Source organism: Typopeltis vanoorti, chromosome 25 (genome assembly GCF_054136105.1).
Source record: "Typopeltis vanoorti isolate ZY-2024b chromosome 25, IOZ_Tvanoo_1.0, whole genome shotgun sequence".
Lineage (NCBI taxonomy): Eukaryota > Metazoa > Arthropoda > Arachnida > Uropygi > Thelyphonidae > Typopeltis > Typopeltis vanoorti.
Window position 1 is genome coordinate 28,607,989 of NC_143573.1, and position 19,639 is coordinate 28,627,627.

Sequence of the window (19,639 nt, forward strand, 5' to 3'; positions counted from 1 at the left end):
AAACAGCGCCGCTCATTCCTATAATAACCATACTGTCACTTTTTACATAATGTACCCGACTTTCATGTCCCCCTCCCCAGTTATGGCAATTTTTTTTGTTTTTTAATTTATGGAAATTAGTAAAGCAAGAAAGATTTTTTTTTGAAGGATAGAGAAACGTACATCGATAGATATGTGCGGAGTTAAGGCAAATGCATATAGTGGAAGGGGACTCAACTCACATGTACAGTATGAATTAAAACAAAAAACAAAAAAACATACGTTCCACGTTTGAAGAGAAAAACTGCAACTTAGAAACTAAAGATGGGCACATCCTACCGAGAAAAAAAAATAGAGATGGAAAGGATACTGCATGGATAATGATGGAATTTGTACTGAAATGATAGAGCAGGGATTGAAGGCCGAGTTATACAACTGAATTTTGGATGATAGCATTTGGTCATTGGACTGGGTAAAGACAATTTTTCATACCAATCCAGATAAAATGAGAAAGCATCAAGAAATGTGTAAACTATAAATCAATAGCATTCATCTCAAATGATAGTAAAAGCATGCTCTTTATTATCAAATAAAAAAATTATTAATAACTTGGAAGATTATCTCTTTAGAACAGGTTTTATTCATGAAAGGAAGAGATATCAGGTACCAGTTCTGAAATCTCAGACACCTTAGTGACAAATCAAGAGAATTCAATAGTCCTCGTTATGCTTTGACTACATAAAACACAGGAAATCGACGTGGAAAATAATGTCGGTCTGGCTACTCCAAACATCTTATCCAGTTAATAAGTTAACTTTACAACACTAGCCAAACTGCAGAAAGAATTGATAACGCATTAGATCGCGTCTGTTTACAAAAAGAAGTAAGGAAACCATCAAGAGATCTCTGGATGACTGGAATAGAGGCATATTGATATATACAACTCAAGAATCAATAACCTAAGATATGTTGATATTTTATTTTATTTTACTTAACAGAAAATGTGGACTCCTTGGAAGATGAATATTATTGTATGGGCACCTCCATGAAGTCCGAAGACTCATCGTAAGAAAATATCCACTCATTCACAATTCTCCTAGCAAAAAACTCGCCTCCCACCCCTACTAACCACTTTTACTCAACTCCCAGGGATTACCTATTCTGTTCTGGCCTCTCTAGCCAAGTGCTGAAACATTTCCCCTGCATGTCCTATAAGTCTTTAAGCAACTGAAATGTTTACCATGTCCTCTTTCTCTCCTATCTACCAACTTCTGCAACACGCCCTCAATCTATTCTCATAGGGACCATTCCACACACAACTGAATCATCTCCACTTTATCTCAAAGAAACTATACATAAGTAGTTATACAGATGTGGATAGCAAGGCATTATAAAGAATAAACTTCCTTCCCCACTTGTTAATATGTTCTTCAATAGCCAAGTAATCATGTGGGATGCCTTAGAAATATGTCCTCTAAACTTTAACTCTGTCTGCCACCATCCCTAAATCTCTTTCCTTTACTTCAATTGATGTGGTACACAGCTTGTAATCTTATTTATTTATCCCAAAATGTATAACTTCGAGATAATATTTTGGAAAACTTTTCATACAGGGCAAATGCCAGAATATAGAAAGAAGCCCCATGGGAGATGGAAAGATCAAATTCATTAGGTCACAAGTCTTTAGCCATGGAAAGATTAACTAAGAGATATACGAGGTGTGGCTATTAAATAACAAGACTGGTTGCAAAAATATGGTTTATTGACATACTTCACACTCACTGCATACGAATTTTCCATTGTTGGAAGCAGTGCTTCAGGTCATCAGGTGCTATCTGCTTCAGTAATGCTGCCGTTTTCTCCTTCACCTCATTAACTGACTGAAAATGGGCGCCCTTCAATGCAGATTTCAACTTTGAAAAAAGGTAAAAATTGCATGGAGCTAAGTCCAGCGAGTAAGGTGGATGGTCCAACACAGGGATCTCCTTATCAGCCAGATAATGCTTTACAGACAACACACTGTGGACTGAAGTGTCGGCCTGATGGAGAATCCAAGCGTTGTTCTTCCACAGATTGGGTCTCTTCTTCCTCACTCGTTCTCTCAGCTTGGCCAGAACCTCAGGGTAATAATTGTCTGACCCTCTGGTACCCATTCAACCATTACTATGCCACTGAGATATAGATATCTACTCTATAATATAAAATGATATGATAAGCTTTTCTTGTAACAGTTTTTGTCAAGTTATTTGAAACTCAGGACTACCCTGAGTGGCAAAATGTTCTCAAGTCTTCAAAATTCGAGTAATCAGAATTCAAGAACCGGCCTACCAGCCCGTAACTCGGGGAATTGGGGGCCATAGGCAACTGGGGGGGGGGGGGGGGGGGGAAGAGGAACCCACCTTTCGAGTCATCAGAATTCATGGAGAATCGGCCTACCAGTCCGGAACTCGGGGGTTGGGCGCCTCAAACGCCAGAACCTCCTTTTCGAGTGATCAAAAATCAAGAACCGGCTACCAGTCCGGAACTGGGGGGTCGCCGTAGGCGTCAGGAGCCCCTAGTGTGTGTGTGTGTATGTGTATACACACACACACACACACACACAGTATAAAAACGATCTTTGTTTCGACTTGATCATTCTAGATGCGCACGTCGAAACAAAGCATGCTAATCAAAGCACCTTGTTATCCCCTTCAACATACACTCCTCCTCTATATCTATACACCGTTGCATACAAATTTTCCATTGTTGGAAGTAAATGCCGTGTTCTTCTTTACCTCACCCACTAGAACTGGACTTGCAGGAGAGCATCACATGTGATGAGACGTGGGTTTTTCAGTACGATCCAGAAACAAAGACAATCGATGCCTCAACAGTACTTCATACATAAAATCGTATACAAAAACAATGAAAATGTATAAGATCTTACACAAAAAGAATAGACCCAATAAATAAAATATACATATATAGACAAAAATTTAACTTTACTTTACCTGTATGGAGGAAAGTGCCCTTCTATAAAAGCATCAAGTAAGCACCACTCGACTCTGCTTGAGGCACACTGGGTCTGTCTCACTAAAAACCTGTCCGAGATGTTTTGGCCGCGTTTTAAAATGTTTGCCAGCAAAGGTTGGTCGATTGGTAGAGCCTCTGGTACTAATGGCTCACGCAAAAAGTTTGAGACCGGTTAGTAGTTGGAAGGGTCCAATCGTTCGATGCTGTTGACATTCCCTTAATGAGTCTATGGACTCCCTGGAGGTGTCACATATTTCTGAAGCGAGACATGGCAACGTCTCACTTGACCTTGGACTCCCCACTTACGTTTCCACAGTCTAGCCTTAACTGGCTTGTGTCCAGGCAATGCTTTTTTCATCCTGAGTGATATAGGCGCTCTCCTTGGCAATTTTTTCCAAAATAGGCTGGTTTCATCATAGTTGAACACTTGTTGGGAAAGAAAACCCTCAGCCTTTATATAGCACTAAATTCTGGCACATATTTCTCAGCAGCTTCTTGGTTCGAATTCGCACCCTCTCCATGCCTAACCACATTATGAATGCCACTTAACTTAAATTTCTCGGACCAACCACTCGTACCAGGGTTTTTCTTTAACAGATCATGCAACCGCCTTGCTCTTTCACAAATTACAGCCTCAGAAACGCTACCACGAGCTGTTTCTTGTTCATCTAAATCAGCAACAATTTTCCCACTTCAATCGTCTGTGATCTTCGTTTAGTAAGAAATTTCACTCCTTTGAAACATCAGCTCCCTTGATCGCCTCTTTACTTGAAATTACACCATCCTGTTAACTACCGAACAATGCGCGTCCATGCCCTGAAACTTAAGTAAAGAGTATTGTACAGTTAGTTGATTTCACCATACCGAACTGCACACGATCCGAGACACGAACGCCATTTTTATGTTTGCATATGATTTTTTTTTCATCTCTATCATGGTTCTAACAACGTTTCGCTTTGCTGCTATCACTATCTTTCTTCGGTCCCATGGTGGCTTATTTAATAAGCATAAGCACAACACAAAGAAAATCAAGACAAGGCACTGTAAATTCGAGCAGGTGTAGGCTGTGGCGTAACTGACGCTTTCCCGCCGTTGCCGGTTTGGAAACCGATTTGTTCGAGATGAATCTTTCGACAACCGGTTACACTGTACTGCATAAATACAAATATACAAAAGAAAATTGTTATACACAATTTTCTTCCGATTTAATGCACTGTGAATTATATTGTAGAATGTATTTTTTTTTTCTCTTGAAGGTAGGCGATCGTTTTCTATTCACTAGCTCCTTTCTTCCTTGTCACTCGATGCTGTACAACCAAAACATTAGTACCTTGGATGCATCTTTATGCCATTAGTCTAGTGGCTATGCACTTTGCAACCATATGCCTGGGTTAGGAGTGTCCTGGGTTCGATTTCCGTGGACGACGTGAGGAGCTTAAGGATCTTTTCCAGCCATTGCCAAGTTATCCAGTCTAGGACGTGGACAGCCCCCCCCCCCCCCCCCCAGTTTACCCGGGGTTTTCATTCTGCAAGCAGGCAAACCGGTGCCGTGAACACACAGGCTAGTCATAGGATATAGTACTTAATCCCTATAGTACTAAGCAGGGCTGGCGTTACCATTTAGGCAAACGCCTAGGGTGCAAAACTTTCAACATTGAAGGCAAGAAAAATTAAAATTTGATTTTCATATATTATATATATTGTATATTAATAAAGCATGCCAAAATAATTTTTTTTTATACTTAAAGCTTTCATCTCTGATACATTTCAAATAGGGTGATTTAAGTAAGTCCATCTTTCCCAGTTATAACTAAATATCTGGATAAGTCGTAATAGTAAATCTGTGACATCATCGACTAGCAGTAATAATACTTGCTGTATTTTAGACATTCCAACAGATCCTTATCTGCTTTAATAATGTTACAGAATTCTAATTTAAAAATAAGCATAATCACCATAGTTTGAAATCTTTCTTCAAGATTATTATCACCGGTGATATTTTGATCTATCATGGACCTGGAATCTCTGGAGAGAATACTGTTTTGCTTTATGTGATGCAAAACATGCAAGTTCCTTGTGCAACTCTCTGCTAGTATTTGCTTCTTGCAGAAATATTTGAGACAGTTGCAGTGAATAAACCGAAATTGGGCTCTAGGTATGTGTGAAGCGCAGTTGATGTGGCTGAATTACATCTCCACATGTGCTAGGACCTGCATATCTTGAGTATACAGAAAGAAAACAAACAGCACAAGTACAGAAACGTCAACATCCTAAAGGGCAGAGTAATCCTTTTCTTCTCTAACTACAGAAACATGATCCAAAGCAGACCAACATCACTTTTCCAATCTATCAAATTTTCTTACCCTAACAATATTTTGGAACAGCCTTCATTGCCAACTGCTACAGTCCAACACACAAAAGTTTCCATACAACTAGTACTCATTATTGAGAAAGATCCATGTATAGCTATTTATACACAGGCAGAAATGAGAAATCTCTATGAGGATCCTTACTTCAAAACTAAAGGGATGTTATTTAGTTAATAGCTTAAGAAGGCATGATCGTTACTTTGTTTTGCCAGATTTAATTACTTTGTGTTTACCTTGTATGCAACTTAACTCTTATTTTATTGGGCTTAAATATGGTGTGCGTGGGGGGAGAAGCACACCTTATATTTAAACTAATGCACACTTTTGGCTTATAAGACACTAGGAAATGCCAAGCACCAGCAAGAGTCATTATGCATGAAGAATTACTTTTATTATTTTGGTCAATAATTTGTGAAAGGTTGTACATACAACTAAATGTACAAGAGTAAGGTGAGCTTTTTTTTTTTTTTTTAAATGCATTATATATCCATTACCACTGCAAGATCTGAACTGGCAGCCTGTTGAGAAGTGAATAAGTCCATTCATGTCAACTAGATTAGCAAATGCCAGAATATACTCTAATTTCATCTGAGAAATATAGCCTGCATAGCTCAGTCACGGTACAGACGAAGCCCTTTTGGTCAGAAAGACCTGGGTTAGATTCCAGTCTATGATGTGAGGAACCTTTATCTGGTTTCATACGGAGGTAGAAGGTTTTTTCACACACCTGAATCTACAGTCATAAGATACATACTTAATCCCTCACTAGGAGGGCTCAACCAGTCCTAAGGGACGGCCAAGGAACAGCAGGAGGGAACCCCATAAGAATAAATAAAAATCTGAGAAATATAAAAGAAACAGGGCTCCACACCTCTTGAACATACAAGTTTTTCCTCGTGAAAAAGCAGGCGATAGCAGAAAATACACAATTAGCAGATAAGTTTACGAGGTACCTCGGTTGTGCCATGTAAATACCTGAAATAGTTAGGTATTATTACAAACTGCAAATTTAAAAGCAAAATCATGTTCAATAATTTTAAATTTTACTGAAATTTTTTTTCTTAAATTAGTCCTTGTTAAAACTATTTAACCGAAATTGTAGAAAATTAATTGGATTCCACTTACATCATTTCTTATTTGCTGATTTTTCACAAAAGCTGTTTGAAATCTGTTGTTCATTTAATTATACCAGAACAAATAAAGTTGGATAATTCTACTGCCCCAACCATAATACTGTTTTTAGAATTCTAAGAATTTAAAACACTTCTAATTCAACACATAGTATTAGAAGATTAGTAAAAGGCACAGAAAAAAAAATGAACAAATACTGCAAAACAAGCCTTTATTTGCTACAGTATCCAAACACACAGCTGGTATGGTACAACCTGTACACTAAATCCCAAAGTTACAACAAAGGCCTGTGCACAACATAAGGTTACACACATAAGAAGTGTAGAGAAACTTTACCAAATGTAACAGAAGCTACATGCTTCATAGTAAGCCATATCTCATAAAGAGAGAGAATGACCAGAATTTCTGCATGTAACCAAGTATCACAAATACACAACACTCTTAATAAAAGTTACACAAGTGTGGTTTACATATGAACAATAATAAAATGCATTTTAAGTCAACAAATTGTTGGACTTTTTGGAACACAGATGAAGTGCGTATTACCACTTCAGGGTGTTTTAGGAAAAAACTACTTTTAATTACACAATTACAGAATTTGTGTACAAGGACTAAATTAAAATTAAATGAAACTCGAGAGTTCGGCCTCAAAAATTCAGGAATCTCCACCCAATACTTCATAAACTGCAAAGGATGACTGCCGCCATACAGACAGATGACATGATGGAATCATTTACAAAGAAGTGTGGTCAAAAATTTTGGAAAAATGTACAAGTTTTCTATGGAATAGTATATGCCAAAAACTATTTTTACAAGGGCTAGGCACAAAAGCCAATGCTGATGTATCAATGTACAAATTTACAACTATACACAGCATAGTTACAGGACTGAGAAAGGAAGCTCCTTCAGAAACCACTCAGAACTGGAGGACTTAGATCAAAACCTGATGCCTTAAAACTGCACAAGCAAGGCACCAAAATTCAACTGCTACCTCAAATGACATGAGCAAATGTTTTCTTCTGATAAATAAAGTTTTTTAAACAGTGAGAAGGACTACAAAGCAATTTCCTAAAAAGTGTTATTCAGTGCATAACTAGATATACAACCACAAACTTTTTACATTTAAAAACCTTAAAGCTATGAAATTTTTTTTACACATATACACCAAATACATGCACAGAGAAGTGCTTTTTACCAGTTTGAGTATGGCTTTCCATGAGATATACAATTCAAGCCACTGATGCCAGCCATATTAATTATACAAAATGGTGAAAAAATTTGCACTCTTGGCTTCAGAAATCTAGATGTAAAAAGTACACATTTGATCAACATAAATTCCTTTCTTGACAGCTACCTAAAAGATGTTATCAACATCTAGCCACATCCATCTTATACTCTCGCAGCACACTAACCAATCTGTGTGGCAGCAGTGGTCCGTTTATCACATGAGCACAGATAGTCAAAATTATTAAAAGTACTTCAGAAGCCTGTGAAAATATACTCAGGCCAACCCTAATCTTCATGTCCTCCATTCTGTACAGTATTTAAGAAGGGCTTCTTGGCCAGTGAGCGAAAATTTACATTTTCTGATACATAAAACTAAACTACAACCTCTACAACTAACCAACATTATGCACAAAACTACTACTAATTACAGTATAAAGCAATCAACTTAAAAATGGTTATACAGCTTACAAAAAAGTACAAGATACTTTTCATAATAATCTACATACAAGTGCTATGTGAAGCTAAACAGTAAACTCTTACACAAAACTTGGATGTGCCACCACACACACACATGGACAACTGTCTACATCTAGGTATGGGAGAGGGTCCACAGTTACAGCAATCAATTCAAAATGGCTCTCATATTCCTGATTTTATCCACATATAAAAGAAAAAATTTACCTGTATTAACAGCATCTGCTGCAGAACAAGGACCCCATAATCTGGAGAAATACACAAACATCTAAATTTTTCCAATTTCAGAGCATAAAATAAAGTAAAATAAATAAAAACAAAAACTATTTCCAACTGTAAATGTTACAGGGTATTTTTCCCCCTTTTTTATTTTTAAAGATTTAGCACAAGGTGCTTTTGACTGCATTCCTGTATAAACAGGATCACATGTTTCTTGTTTGGTTTTTACTTTCAACCACCACTGCAGCTGACTAAAATAACTTCCTATCTAGGAAGGCATATTGTGGGAGTTGTCACTAGTGAGTTGTGGAGCTAGCCATGAGGACAGGCATTTTTGCTGCCTTCACTGATGCTGCTACGATTGGGCTATGAATAACTTTACAGGCCCGTCTGTACATCTTATCAAAAGTAGCAGTATGAGGGGGGGATGAAGGGGAAAAATAAAATTAAAAAAATAAAAAAGCACGGGGGTACACCTCTAGCACCAATTCTTACAAAGACTGTTTTTCACACATGTTACAATGTACAACATGAAATCTACATTACAGTGAGTTTAAGAATCCAGCAATCGTAACTGGTCAAAGTCATCAATGAAATATTAAGGAACTTGATAAGGCGATTATCACCACATGTGAGAGCTCTATGTCTAAAGTAACAAAACTGTAGGAGATCAGCATACATTACAACACCTCCTATCAATGGGCAATGAGTTTACACATATGTAAATAAAGATCTATTGTACAGGGGAGACACTGCAGAGAAATACGAATTCAAAATGTTACTGTCCCCAAATGTTTTATAAACTTTTTTTTTTATTACATAATCCGGAAATACTGGTGGAGAATTATGTATACCTAAGTACTACATACAATCAAAATCCAAATTTACAGTAACACAGGGAAGCTCACTAAAATACAAGTGTGCGCGCACACACGAGGGTAGGGAGGGAGTTATCATTACATACCGGAATCATACAGAGGAGCCATATCCTTTCAAAAACGGAATTAATTACGTACATAGATACATGCTTCAAAACTTACACTAGGTTTCTGTACTTATCATCATGAAAAACATAGACTTATTGAGAGGGCAAATAGAACTAATGAAAATAGATACAATGTTCAAATAATTTTTCTAAAACTTAGTTGATTTTATAAGTTACTGAACAAATAACATAACAAATGTAGAGGTAAAGTATGGAGAACCATACCGTACACTATTCAGGGAACAGTAGAATTTCAAGCCAGTGACTTATTTTGTTTGTTCAAGCTCAAAGTGGCATTCACAAGTCAGGTAACTGGCTTGAAGGCAGTGCTCAGAAATGATATCCCAATCTCTGATATTTAAATTTAATTTGCATTTTCACAGGATGAAGGCCTAAGTCTAATGATCTCTACACAAGGCAACATTTTAAACATTTACACACACAAGAAACCTGTGTGTCGTCCAACTACACTTTTCCCAAGTAAAAAAAAGACTAATTACAATAATTTTTATAATACAATGGACTTCCACAGCACCTTACCACATATCCATACATCAGCAAGTGATTATGAGTATACACTACATCCATTTGTACAAATTTAACATACCCACAGAATATAAGTAACCTCATCCTGTGATATTCTTGTCAATGACAAGATCATCAAGCATGCCTCCTTTCAACTAACATTATTAATTAAGAATAAACTAGTTACAAATTTTACAGCATATGAAATACATTTTTGAGATGCCATTTTTAAATGGCACCATTAGGTGGTGCACCTATCGGTCCCAGGTCGTTGTTTTTCAAGAGGTACTTCTCCAGCTTTGCCAAAATATGCTTCCCATATGTATATTTGCGCAGAGAGGGGATGTGCGGACGGATCTTATGCAGCAATAGCTTCCTCTGTGGTGGTTCTGCAACCTCAATCATCTTCTGGACCACATAATTGGCATACTGATCTTTCATCATGGTGTATAAGGCACTATGGGGGCTGAAAGGAATAATATTACATTAAAAAAACTGCTAGAAAGGGCAGCTCAGTTCACACAATCTTTTATGTTATCAAATTACCCACCTATCCAATGGCTAAATATTAGCTTTTATTTACTACAAACATAAAAATTTTACTTTCATGGAATGTTTAGGATAAAATTTGTAAAGTGATTCAGAGGTAGTCAATAATTATTCTTGTAACACTATTATAATTTTTTTCCCCTTGAGACTTATCTTGAAACAACATTTATGTATAATCAAATAGAAAATTAATTCTTTTTCACGATATCCATATTTTTTCATTTATTGCATTTCTGAGAAGTGGAAGTTCTTATCCCCTCTGTCGGGAACTAGATGGCAACTTTTCAGTCAGTGGAGGTGGGAAGAAGAAATATGTTCTCTGCACTTAGAAGGAATTCAGACCTATCCTGTTCTATGAGCACACATCACTCTTCCAAATGCACAGTGGCACTTTACCTGTACATAATGATAAACTGTATTTTTTTTCTGCATATCACATGGAATTACTTCTCTTGTTGCCTGTAACTAGTTAATGTGTACTACTTCAAATTATCTGATTTTAATATTCAAACAAAGCGTACACCTTCAGGATCAATGTTTATGCCATGGCTTTAAAATTGATGATGAGAAGGATGGAAGTAGTTTTGTAAATATGCATGTATAACCATCAAGCATCAGGTCTGAACTAACTGTTTGCTTTTGCTAATTTTGCACACTATCAAATAATAATGATTTTCATTAATGACTGCTTATAAACAGGGCAAGGGTATTCCCATAGTTGGCTACAAAAATCATCTACCACCCAATCAAGTATGGAGACGACTCAGTTGTAATAATGAGTTTAGTAAGGTTGGTTTGAATTAACTTACACCATAGTGCTATACATATGGGACACACTACTCAGTAATCAACCATGAGGAAAATGCTAAAGCATCTAGAAAGGTTTTATGGACTTGCTGGTATGGGGGATTTTCTTGCCAACAAGGAAGACAACTCTTTTGTTTGGGTGGTTTGGTTGGTTTTGGGTTTACTAGTGTAAGCACAGCAAAGCTCCTGCTGCAACTATTAGACAGGTTAAAGTGGTACACAAGATAATTAGTAATAAATAACATCTTACATATATAATATAACAGTTTAAAAAAAAAGTGTTTATTACAAGGCAATAAGCAGTAAATATTTAAATAAATAATATCTCATGTACAAGAAAACAATCAGGAAAAAAAATTCATCTTATTATAAGGTAATAAGTAATAAATGGTTAAGTAACATCAGGTACAAGGAAACAGTTAATGGACTCAAAAAAATCCATATACAATTAGAAATGTTAACCCTCTATAGAAATTTAAAAACAAAGTGATCAGATAAAATTTTAATATATACAGGTTCATGCAGGTTATTATTAAAAGTATTAAAAACAAAAACACTATGCTCATTAAGGAAATGAGGGCATGGGATCAGTAAGGAGTGTGTGATGACAATATCCTATGTGGAGCTGAGCAAGAACTAAACTTCCTCTTTGAAATCCATGGGTAGACTGCCATAATTTAATTTCAGTAATTTCAGAGAATGAGCTGACTTAGCTGCAGTATTGGTAGCCTTGTTTGCCTAAATCAACACAGCTTAGGATCCAACAGAAATGTATGTTTAGATAGAACCTCCATAACTGAGAGAATAGATGCGAGTTCCAAATGAGCTGTTGCTGATGTACCACTTGTTTGTAGAGAGTGAGTGTACAGATAATGCATCTTTGGTTGTATTTCAATTTTATGTTGTTCAGAATTAGCTCTGCGGTATGTAGCTAATTAGTAAAGTTATGACATTCTAGTAGGATATAATTATGCTGTCCAAAAGACAGCTGGTGGCTCAACTACAGACACTAATTTTGAAGTCTGTGCAGAGGGACATAAAATTAGAATATTTGGCATATTGCTGTCCTGCCCAGCTATTTGTATAACCATATGCCAAAAAGGTCAGACAAATGATTACCTTCAATATCACTTCCCTATTTACTATGTACAATTAACTGAGATTCTTGATTTGATAGCCTCAAACATATTCAAATTATTTAGAATACATGATGGTTATTTCAAATGGAAAGGAAATACATGCAACAACTGGATGGGATAGCAATGCCCCCCCCCCCTCCCCCATCTACAGTAAACACGGAAAATCAAGGCGCACAACACAGCAACTCAAAACCATGCAGTTTGGCTATAACTACATAGGTGACGTGGTCGTTATTTTGCCACACAGCATCGAATAATATACACTGTGTGGCCAGATAACTAAATAATTAAATAGCCAGCATCCAAAAATCCTCATCACAGCAGAGGAAGACCGATGCGAGTTTGAAATCCTGCTGCAGGCACAGATATTTGTGATTGTCTTTAGAGGCAACATGAATTTCATTGCTCTATACAAGAGTGCCATCCTGGGTATTGGAGGCTTGCAGTGGCTTGAAAAAGTTCATTTTTGGTCTAGAGCAAGGTTTCCAGACTATGTAAAGTAAAAGATGAAAAATATATAAAATTAATAAAAATATATTAAAAAAAATTCTTTAGCCCACCCATGGTACAAATATACAGGTTTACAGAAGAACCTTTTGTGGGTGAAAGCTACATTAAAAAAAAAAAAAAAAAAAAAAAAAAAAAAAAAAAAAAAAAAAAAAAAAAAGCATAAACAAAGTTAATCTAAGGTGGCATGGTAAATTGGAAGGTTTCAGGTATCTTGTGTGATACAAAAGTGTCTGGTAAGTTCAAAGGAAAGATATACGAAATGGTAGTAAGATCAGCACTGATGTAAAGCAGCGAGACTTGGCAGATGACCCAGAGAATGGATGTAGCTGAAATGAGAATGCTGAGACTTGTAAGTGGTATAACAAGATTGAATAAAAGCAAAAATTCACTAATCCAGGGGACAATGAAGGTACCCACAGTATCTGGGAAGATTAGGCAATCAAGGCTGAGGTGGTTTGGTCATGTTGTACATTGAGATAAAAGCTATGTGGAAAAGAGAGTGCTGGAGATGAATGCAAAAGGAAAGGAGACCTAAATAATGATAGCCAGACAGCTTGAGAGGACCTCCAAGATCTCTGACTAGAGAACATGACCTTAGAACTGAATGAAGAAGGTTGATCAGCTGCAGTGACCCACTTAAATGGGAATGAAGCTGAAGGAGGACAACATCATGTTATAATGATAACATTCATAGTTATGTAATCAATACATTAGTGTGAATTTATTTACATAAATTAGAAGAAAACTAACTTACCCATCATTAAAGGAGCAAATTTCTTCTATCAACATTGCCTTTTCACCTCTGGAGGAATGAGTCACACACTTTTCTACGACATTGCTGAAATGAAAATAAAACAAATATATACAAACAAACAGAGAGAGAGTTTTTTTATTACTCATTATAATAATAATTTACAATTAAAAAAAAGAGCCAACTAGTTTCACATGCTTATGTCTAGTGACCTCTTCAGAGTGATGGATAAAAAACTCAAACCAGTAGAAAACAATCAACAGTGATTGGAAAAAGTTTAGTATGTTGAGAAATCTGATATTTTCAGAACTCATTTAAGATAAGATTTTGGTTTCTGTTAACAGAAGCCAGGGGAAGCCACAAGAATGAATGATTGCAGTGAATTTCTTGATTAGACATGAAAGTTGTCCGCAAAATAGAGCATGATGCTAGCCCAGATTTTTCCTCTCTTCCATATTCTACATTGCTGAGATATTTCTTTGTCTATTTCAAAACTTCTAGCCCAACCATGTAGGGCAAATCACAAGAATGTGGAATCTTTTTAGTAACCTATAGATAACGTTCCTGGAACTGGCAGATAAAAGACTGAAGTTCCTCTTTTAGCTTATCTCTTCATCTTTTAAAACAGAGATTATTCTGTTTCTTTTTTTTTAGGACTGGTGAAGAAACAAAACATGAATATAACATCCCATATGAGTGGGTGCCTGAAATGAAATACTGCCCCCCCCCCCCAAAGAAAACCAATATGAATAAAAACTCCCTGTATGGAATGAACAGAAAGAATGAAGATCTAAAACTATAAAGATGTCAACATTTCACTGATCTAAAACCTGCTGATTACCAGGTGGTAAGTTGTGGGATGGCTTTAGCAAGGAATCTTATTTCAGCTTTTTTTGAAAAAGATCAGCCAAAGATTCAGGTAAGGGCCCTCCCATAGTAGATCCAAAAAAGTTGCCTGTGGAGACAACTATTCTACTTAAACAGTTTAGTGATATTTGGTGAGAAGAGCTGCTCAATAAGGCTGCTGATAAGGTATTATGCCTTTACAATAATTCCTAAATGGTAGTTGTAAAGTTCAATTTGAAACAAATATAGAAGTATAATATACAATGTATGTCATTCTGTGGGTGAAATACTGGAGTACATTTCACTTAGCAAAAAAGTCTCATATTTCAAAATTTTCAATCACCTTACATTTGTACATTATCACATGTCAAATAAACCAGTACCGAGTACTGTGGGTGCGATCACTTCATTTTAGTATAATAAGTATTTCTTTATATATGTATGGCGGAGGGGGAAAAATCAATTCCAGTATATTTACAAATTATGTTACAAAAAAACTTTATACGACTTTTGTAAGTCATACAAAGATTGTTCATAGATCTGGAAAATATGTAACAGGTGATTATTTTCTCAAATATATTATATTCAAATGACATTATTTCATAAAATAATGTGAAATAGCAATAAATAAAAGAAAATGCTGTTTTATAAGATCCCCTCCCAAGAATGTATTACTGTTTTTCTCTTTAAACAGCCATTTCTGGCAGTCTTGCTATCAGATTTATGTTTTTTTTTTAATGGTTACAGTAATCTGTCATCATGCTGATGTGTTCCAGGTGCACCTCTAATACCCTGGTGATATTTTTCACCATCCACTAACATTCTCAGAAAATAACTTTAAATGAGACTGCAAGAAATTAACTTAAGTTCATATTAGAACGTAAGCTTTAAACCCCCCCCCCCCTTTTTTTTTAAATACAAAAGCATACTTCTCATTGTTAAGTATGCTTTTGAATTCAGGATCTTTGTTGTTCACAAATAATTTTATTATTGCATTTTTGAAACCATGATTATTTTTCAGCATTTCACCATTCCTTCAAATTTATATGCATTTAATTTTCTCTTCATTTGTCTTAGTCTTTGAGATGTCATGGTCAAAGACTAAGAAAATATTTTTTGAACCAGGAATGGAAATGTCTTCTTTGCTACTGAATTTTTGGGAATTTTGCAAGTTTACGCAAGTCCTTGATGACACTGAAATCCAGATGTCTACTATATTTTATGAGGAATATAGTTAATGACAGGTGAAAATAGTTGTCATTTTTGTATTGTCTTGTTCAACATGCTTGAATTACCACATACAGGAACGAAACATCTTCAGACCCTATAACAGGCAATATGAGGTCTTCATATTGAATTCTGATGAATTCATAGATAGCCTGAGATACATAAGTCATTGTTATCCTGATCATCACTTTGCCCAACAACAAAACTTTTTCATGGCACATTAGCAGCATCTATGGCTATTATATGCAAACAGCTAAATATATAAATGGGAAATGTATAAGCATATTGTAAAACAACAATATACACTGGCAAAAGTGATAAAATCAAATGCACAGTTAAAAAAAAAGATTTTTTGCAATATTCAACTTTGTGGGGGTATTTAACAAAACCAGAACTAAAAAAAAGTTTAGAGTTCAATTCTTTTCACAATAAGAGGAATCTTTATATGAGTTTTTTCAAATGAAAGTGAGTCAGCTGATCTCATACAGGGATAGCAGTGTTTCTTCTGCAGAAACTTGATTTTTTTTTTTATCCCGCATACAGGTAAGTCAGCCAGGATAATATATGTAACTTCTGTGAACGCATGTAGTGAAAGAAAAGAATAAAGCATATCAAAAGTTCCTGGGAAATAAGTCAGCTTGTGCTCTTAGAGAATACAGAGACAAATGTAAGAAAGCTACAAACTGTGTAAAACTAGTTAAACAAAAGTCATGGAAAGACTTTGGTAAGACATAGAAAATAAATATCACGAAGGTGGCAAGATATTCTGGAGGTTGTTGAAGAAGCCGAGAAATGGAGGCAAGACTGCTGTAAAAGGAATGAGAGATGATAAAAGTGATATGAAAACTGGAGAAAAAGATACTTGAAGTAGAAAATGCCATCAAAAGCCTGAAATGTAGAAAGGCAGCAGGAGTAGAATGCTCAAGTATGGAGGTATAAAATTCTTACAGTGGGTGCACTGCATAGTTCAGAAGGCCTGGACAGAGGGACAAATTCCATTTGATTGGAGCAGAGCTCTCATAGTACCCATCTATAAAAAGGGAAATAAAACTGAATGTGAGAATTACAGAGGTATTTCAGTACTGAGTGTTCCTGGTAAGATATATGCAAGTATACTTGAGAAAAGGTTGAGAGGGACTGTGGAAGAGAAGCTTGGTGAAGAACAAGCTGGATTCAGGCCAAATAGAGGCTATCACGATCGGATTTTCACTTTATGACAAATAATTGAGAAATCATGAGAATATAACAAAGATCTGTATTTAAGTTTTGTAGATCTGGAAAAGGCATGTGACAAGGTGCCAAGAGAGAAGCTATTCAAAACTTTATATGATGTCAATAGGGCATTATATCAAGCAATAGTTAGTCTTTATTTGTGTTGTAAGCCAGCAATTAGAAATGAAGGAAGTACAGGAAGATGGTTTAATGTTAAATCTGGTGTCAGACAAGGATGACATTTCTCCCTCTGTTATTCATTATCTATATGGATCACCATTATGAAGGAAAGTGGTATTAAACCTGATATCAAAATTGGAGATGTTAATCTCAGCTCTTTGCTTTATGCGGATGATGTAATACTTCTAAATAAATCCGCTACAAGTCTGCAAGATTCACTCACTAAATTGAATAACTGTAATAATGGATATAGTATGAAGGTTAGCAGTAACAAGACAAAGACGATGAAAATAGGCAGAAGCATTGAAAATATCGAACTTGTTTTACCTATAGAACAAGTAAAACATTTTAGCTACTTAGGCACCATTTTTAGTGAAGATGGTAAATTAAATATGAAAATAGACAACAGAATCAACAAGCTGGTATGGTATGGAATAAGAGAGAAATCAGTCAAAACACTAAATTAACTGTATACAATACAGTGTTTAAAACAATTTTAAGTTACAGATCTGAGAGCTGGATCAGAAGTAAAACACTTGACCAAAGAGTAGAGACAGCAGATTAAGAAATCTGAGAAAGATTAAGGGCATGAACAGATGGCATCAATGACAATATCATATTAAAAACGAGGATATTAGGAAAGAACTTGACATTGTCAGCACCCAGGAATGTGTTAGCAGAGCTAATCTCAGGTGGACGGTCACTTAAATAGAATGGGGAGCAAAGTGTTCTCTGCCCAGTTGGCAGGAAAAAGATCCAGAGGAAGACCAAGACAATAGTGGATTGATACAGTAAAAAGTCACCTAGAAAACAGCAATATAAGATCTGATGTTGGAGTCTTGACAGGTAACAGTGATCTGGTGAACAATGTGTGTTTTGTAGATAGGAAGATAGTAATGATGTAAATTTCTCATGTAATACTATCATATCCTGTACATTTGATGATGAAAAAAAAGTTTAAGATTGCAATTCATATTCAGGTTTGCTTTGTGTAATAGAGCCATCACAAACCCTCTCTGTACAATGTCTTTCAGATAGCTCATAAGTTTATAAAACAAATCATCGAGGGTCATATGCAACTAAAAGCACTGCACTTTATTGCATGAAATTCAAGTTCAAACCAAATTCAAGAAAAGCTCTCTTGAATTTTGCAGTTCAGGGAGTAATTTCAGTAAAATACTTTTAATAAAACTAAAATATTTTATTAACATATGTTTATGACAATATTAAATGAAATAACCTAAAGAATGCACATTTGAACAATGTGGTGGTATTGTTCTATCCTTATCACTGTTTTATATATCTTTAGTTTGAGTTCTTTACTTAATCTTAAAGTAAATTATAGTTGCCAAGAAATTATATTTTTGTTAACTCTTTATCCAAATGTAAGTAAACAAGGATCACAACTGAAGTACAACCATCACTAGGAATGACTGTTGACTTCACATCGGATACCTTAGTATGCCATAACGTGAAGCACTTTCTTTCAGATATGTATATTACTATGCATTATGGGAAAGGTCATTGCTCAGACTGGTTTTGAACTTTATTAAAGTCTCACCAGTGGGTGCCAGACCCAGAAGATACCACGGTTGAATTAATGCAGAAGTCATATTTTCTGTATACAGTAAAAAGGTGTATAATCTTATTAAAATACTCAGAGATAATTGCTTCTATATACACATATAGCCTAATTATGATGACACTTCACATCCAAAATGAACAAAAATGTAATTTTTTGGCAAGTATAATTTACTTTCTAACCAAGTAAAAAAACTTTCTGCAAATAGTCCTATCGACTTCAGTTTTTATTTAAATCACTGTTAATTTTTTGAAGAGATTTTTATAATGAGAAGAAAGCATAAGCTAAGAACACTGTTATATATTATAATACAAAATACCTTGCAAATTTATGTTGAGACAACTGCAGAACTTTTCCACGAACAACAGAAACAATTTTGCTTTTGTCTTCCATGCATCCATGTTCTAACACATGCTGCACAACATAGTTGCCATACTGATCTTGTACCAGCTGCTCAGTATGTTGGTGCAGTTCCTCTAAGATGGGAGCAGTTTGTTCAGGTGTGCAGTGCTCCAAAATCCTCTGAATCACACGACACCCATATGGGTGAGTGGATAGTGCAAAAACCTGCCAAGAAATGGAAAGCTCTATAATTACTGACAAACTAGACAACAAGTTGTCATTAATGACCTAGTAAAAAAAAAAATTAGTTCAGTTTTGTTATAACATTTTACTCCTTAAAAACTTCACCCAAAGTTGAGCTAGCCAGTCATGCACAAAGTTTTTCCTCCCCAAAAGTTGAGTTTTTTTCGTCCTACCTATAGAACAGGTAAACCTGCAAGCCTAAAAAAGCAACCAAGGGTATGTATCATATTTGTAAATTGTACACGTTTTGCATAAATTACACAAAAAAATAATAATAAATATATAAAATGAGTGATAATCAGCATCAAGTGTCCACACCAAGCCAGTAGT

General features: G+C 35.6%; 1 protein-coding gene across 5 annotated transcripts in view; it reads right to left on the reverse strand.

Annotated features, from left to right (window-relative positions):
* Window positions 1-6,685: 6,685 nt before the first annotated feature.
* Window positions 6,686-19,639, reverse strand: part of LOC150092623 (pumilio homolog 1-like) — a 328,288-nt gene continuing 315,334 nt past the window's right edge. For all 5 annotated transcript variants that reach the window (XM_090414703.1, XM_090414704.1, XM_090414702.1 and 2 more), the window contains 3 exons: window positions 19,044-19,291; window positions 13,681-13,764; window positions 6,686-10,387 (listed from right to left, as the gene is read on the reverse strand). In XM_090414703.1, coding sequence (XP_090270829.1) covers window positions 10,150-10,387; window positions 13,681-13,764; window positions 19,044-19,291 — 570 coding nt within the window. In that variant the 3' untranslated portion in view covers window positions 6,686-10,149. The remainder of the gene's footprint in view (window positions 10,388-13,680; window positions 13,765-19,043; window positions 19,292-19,639) is intronic.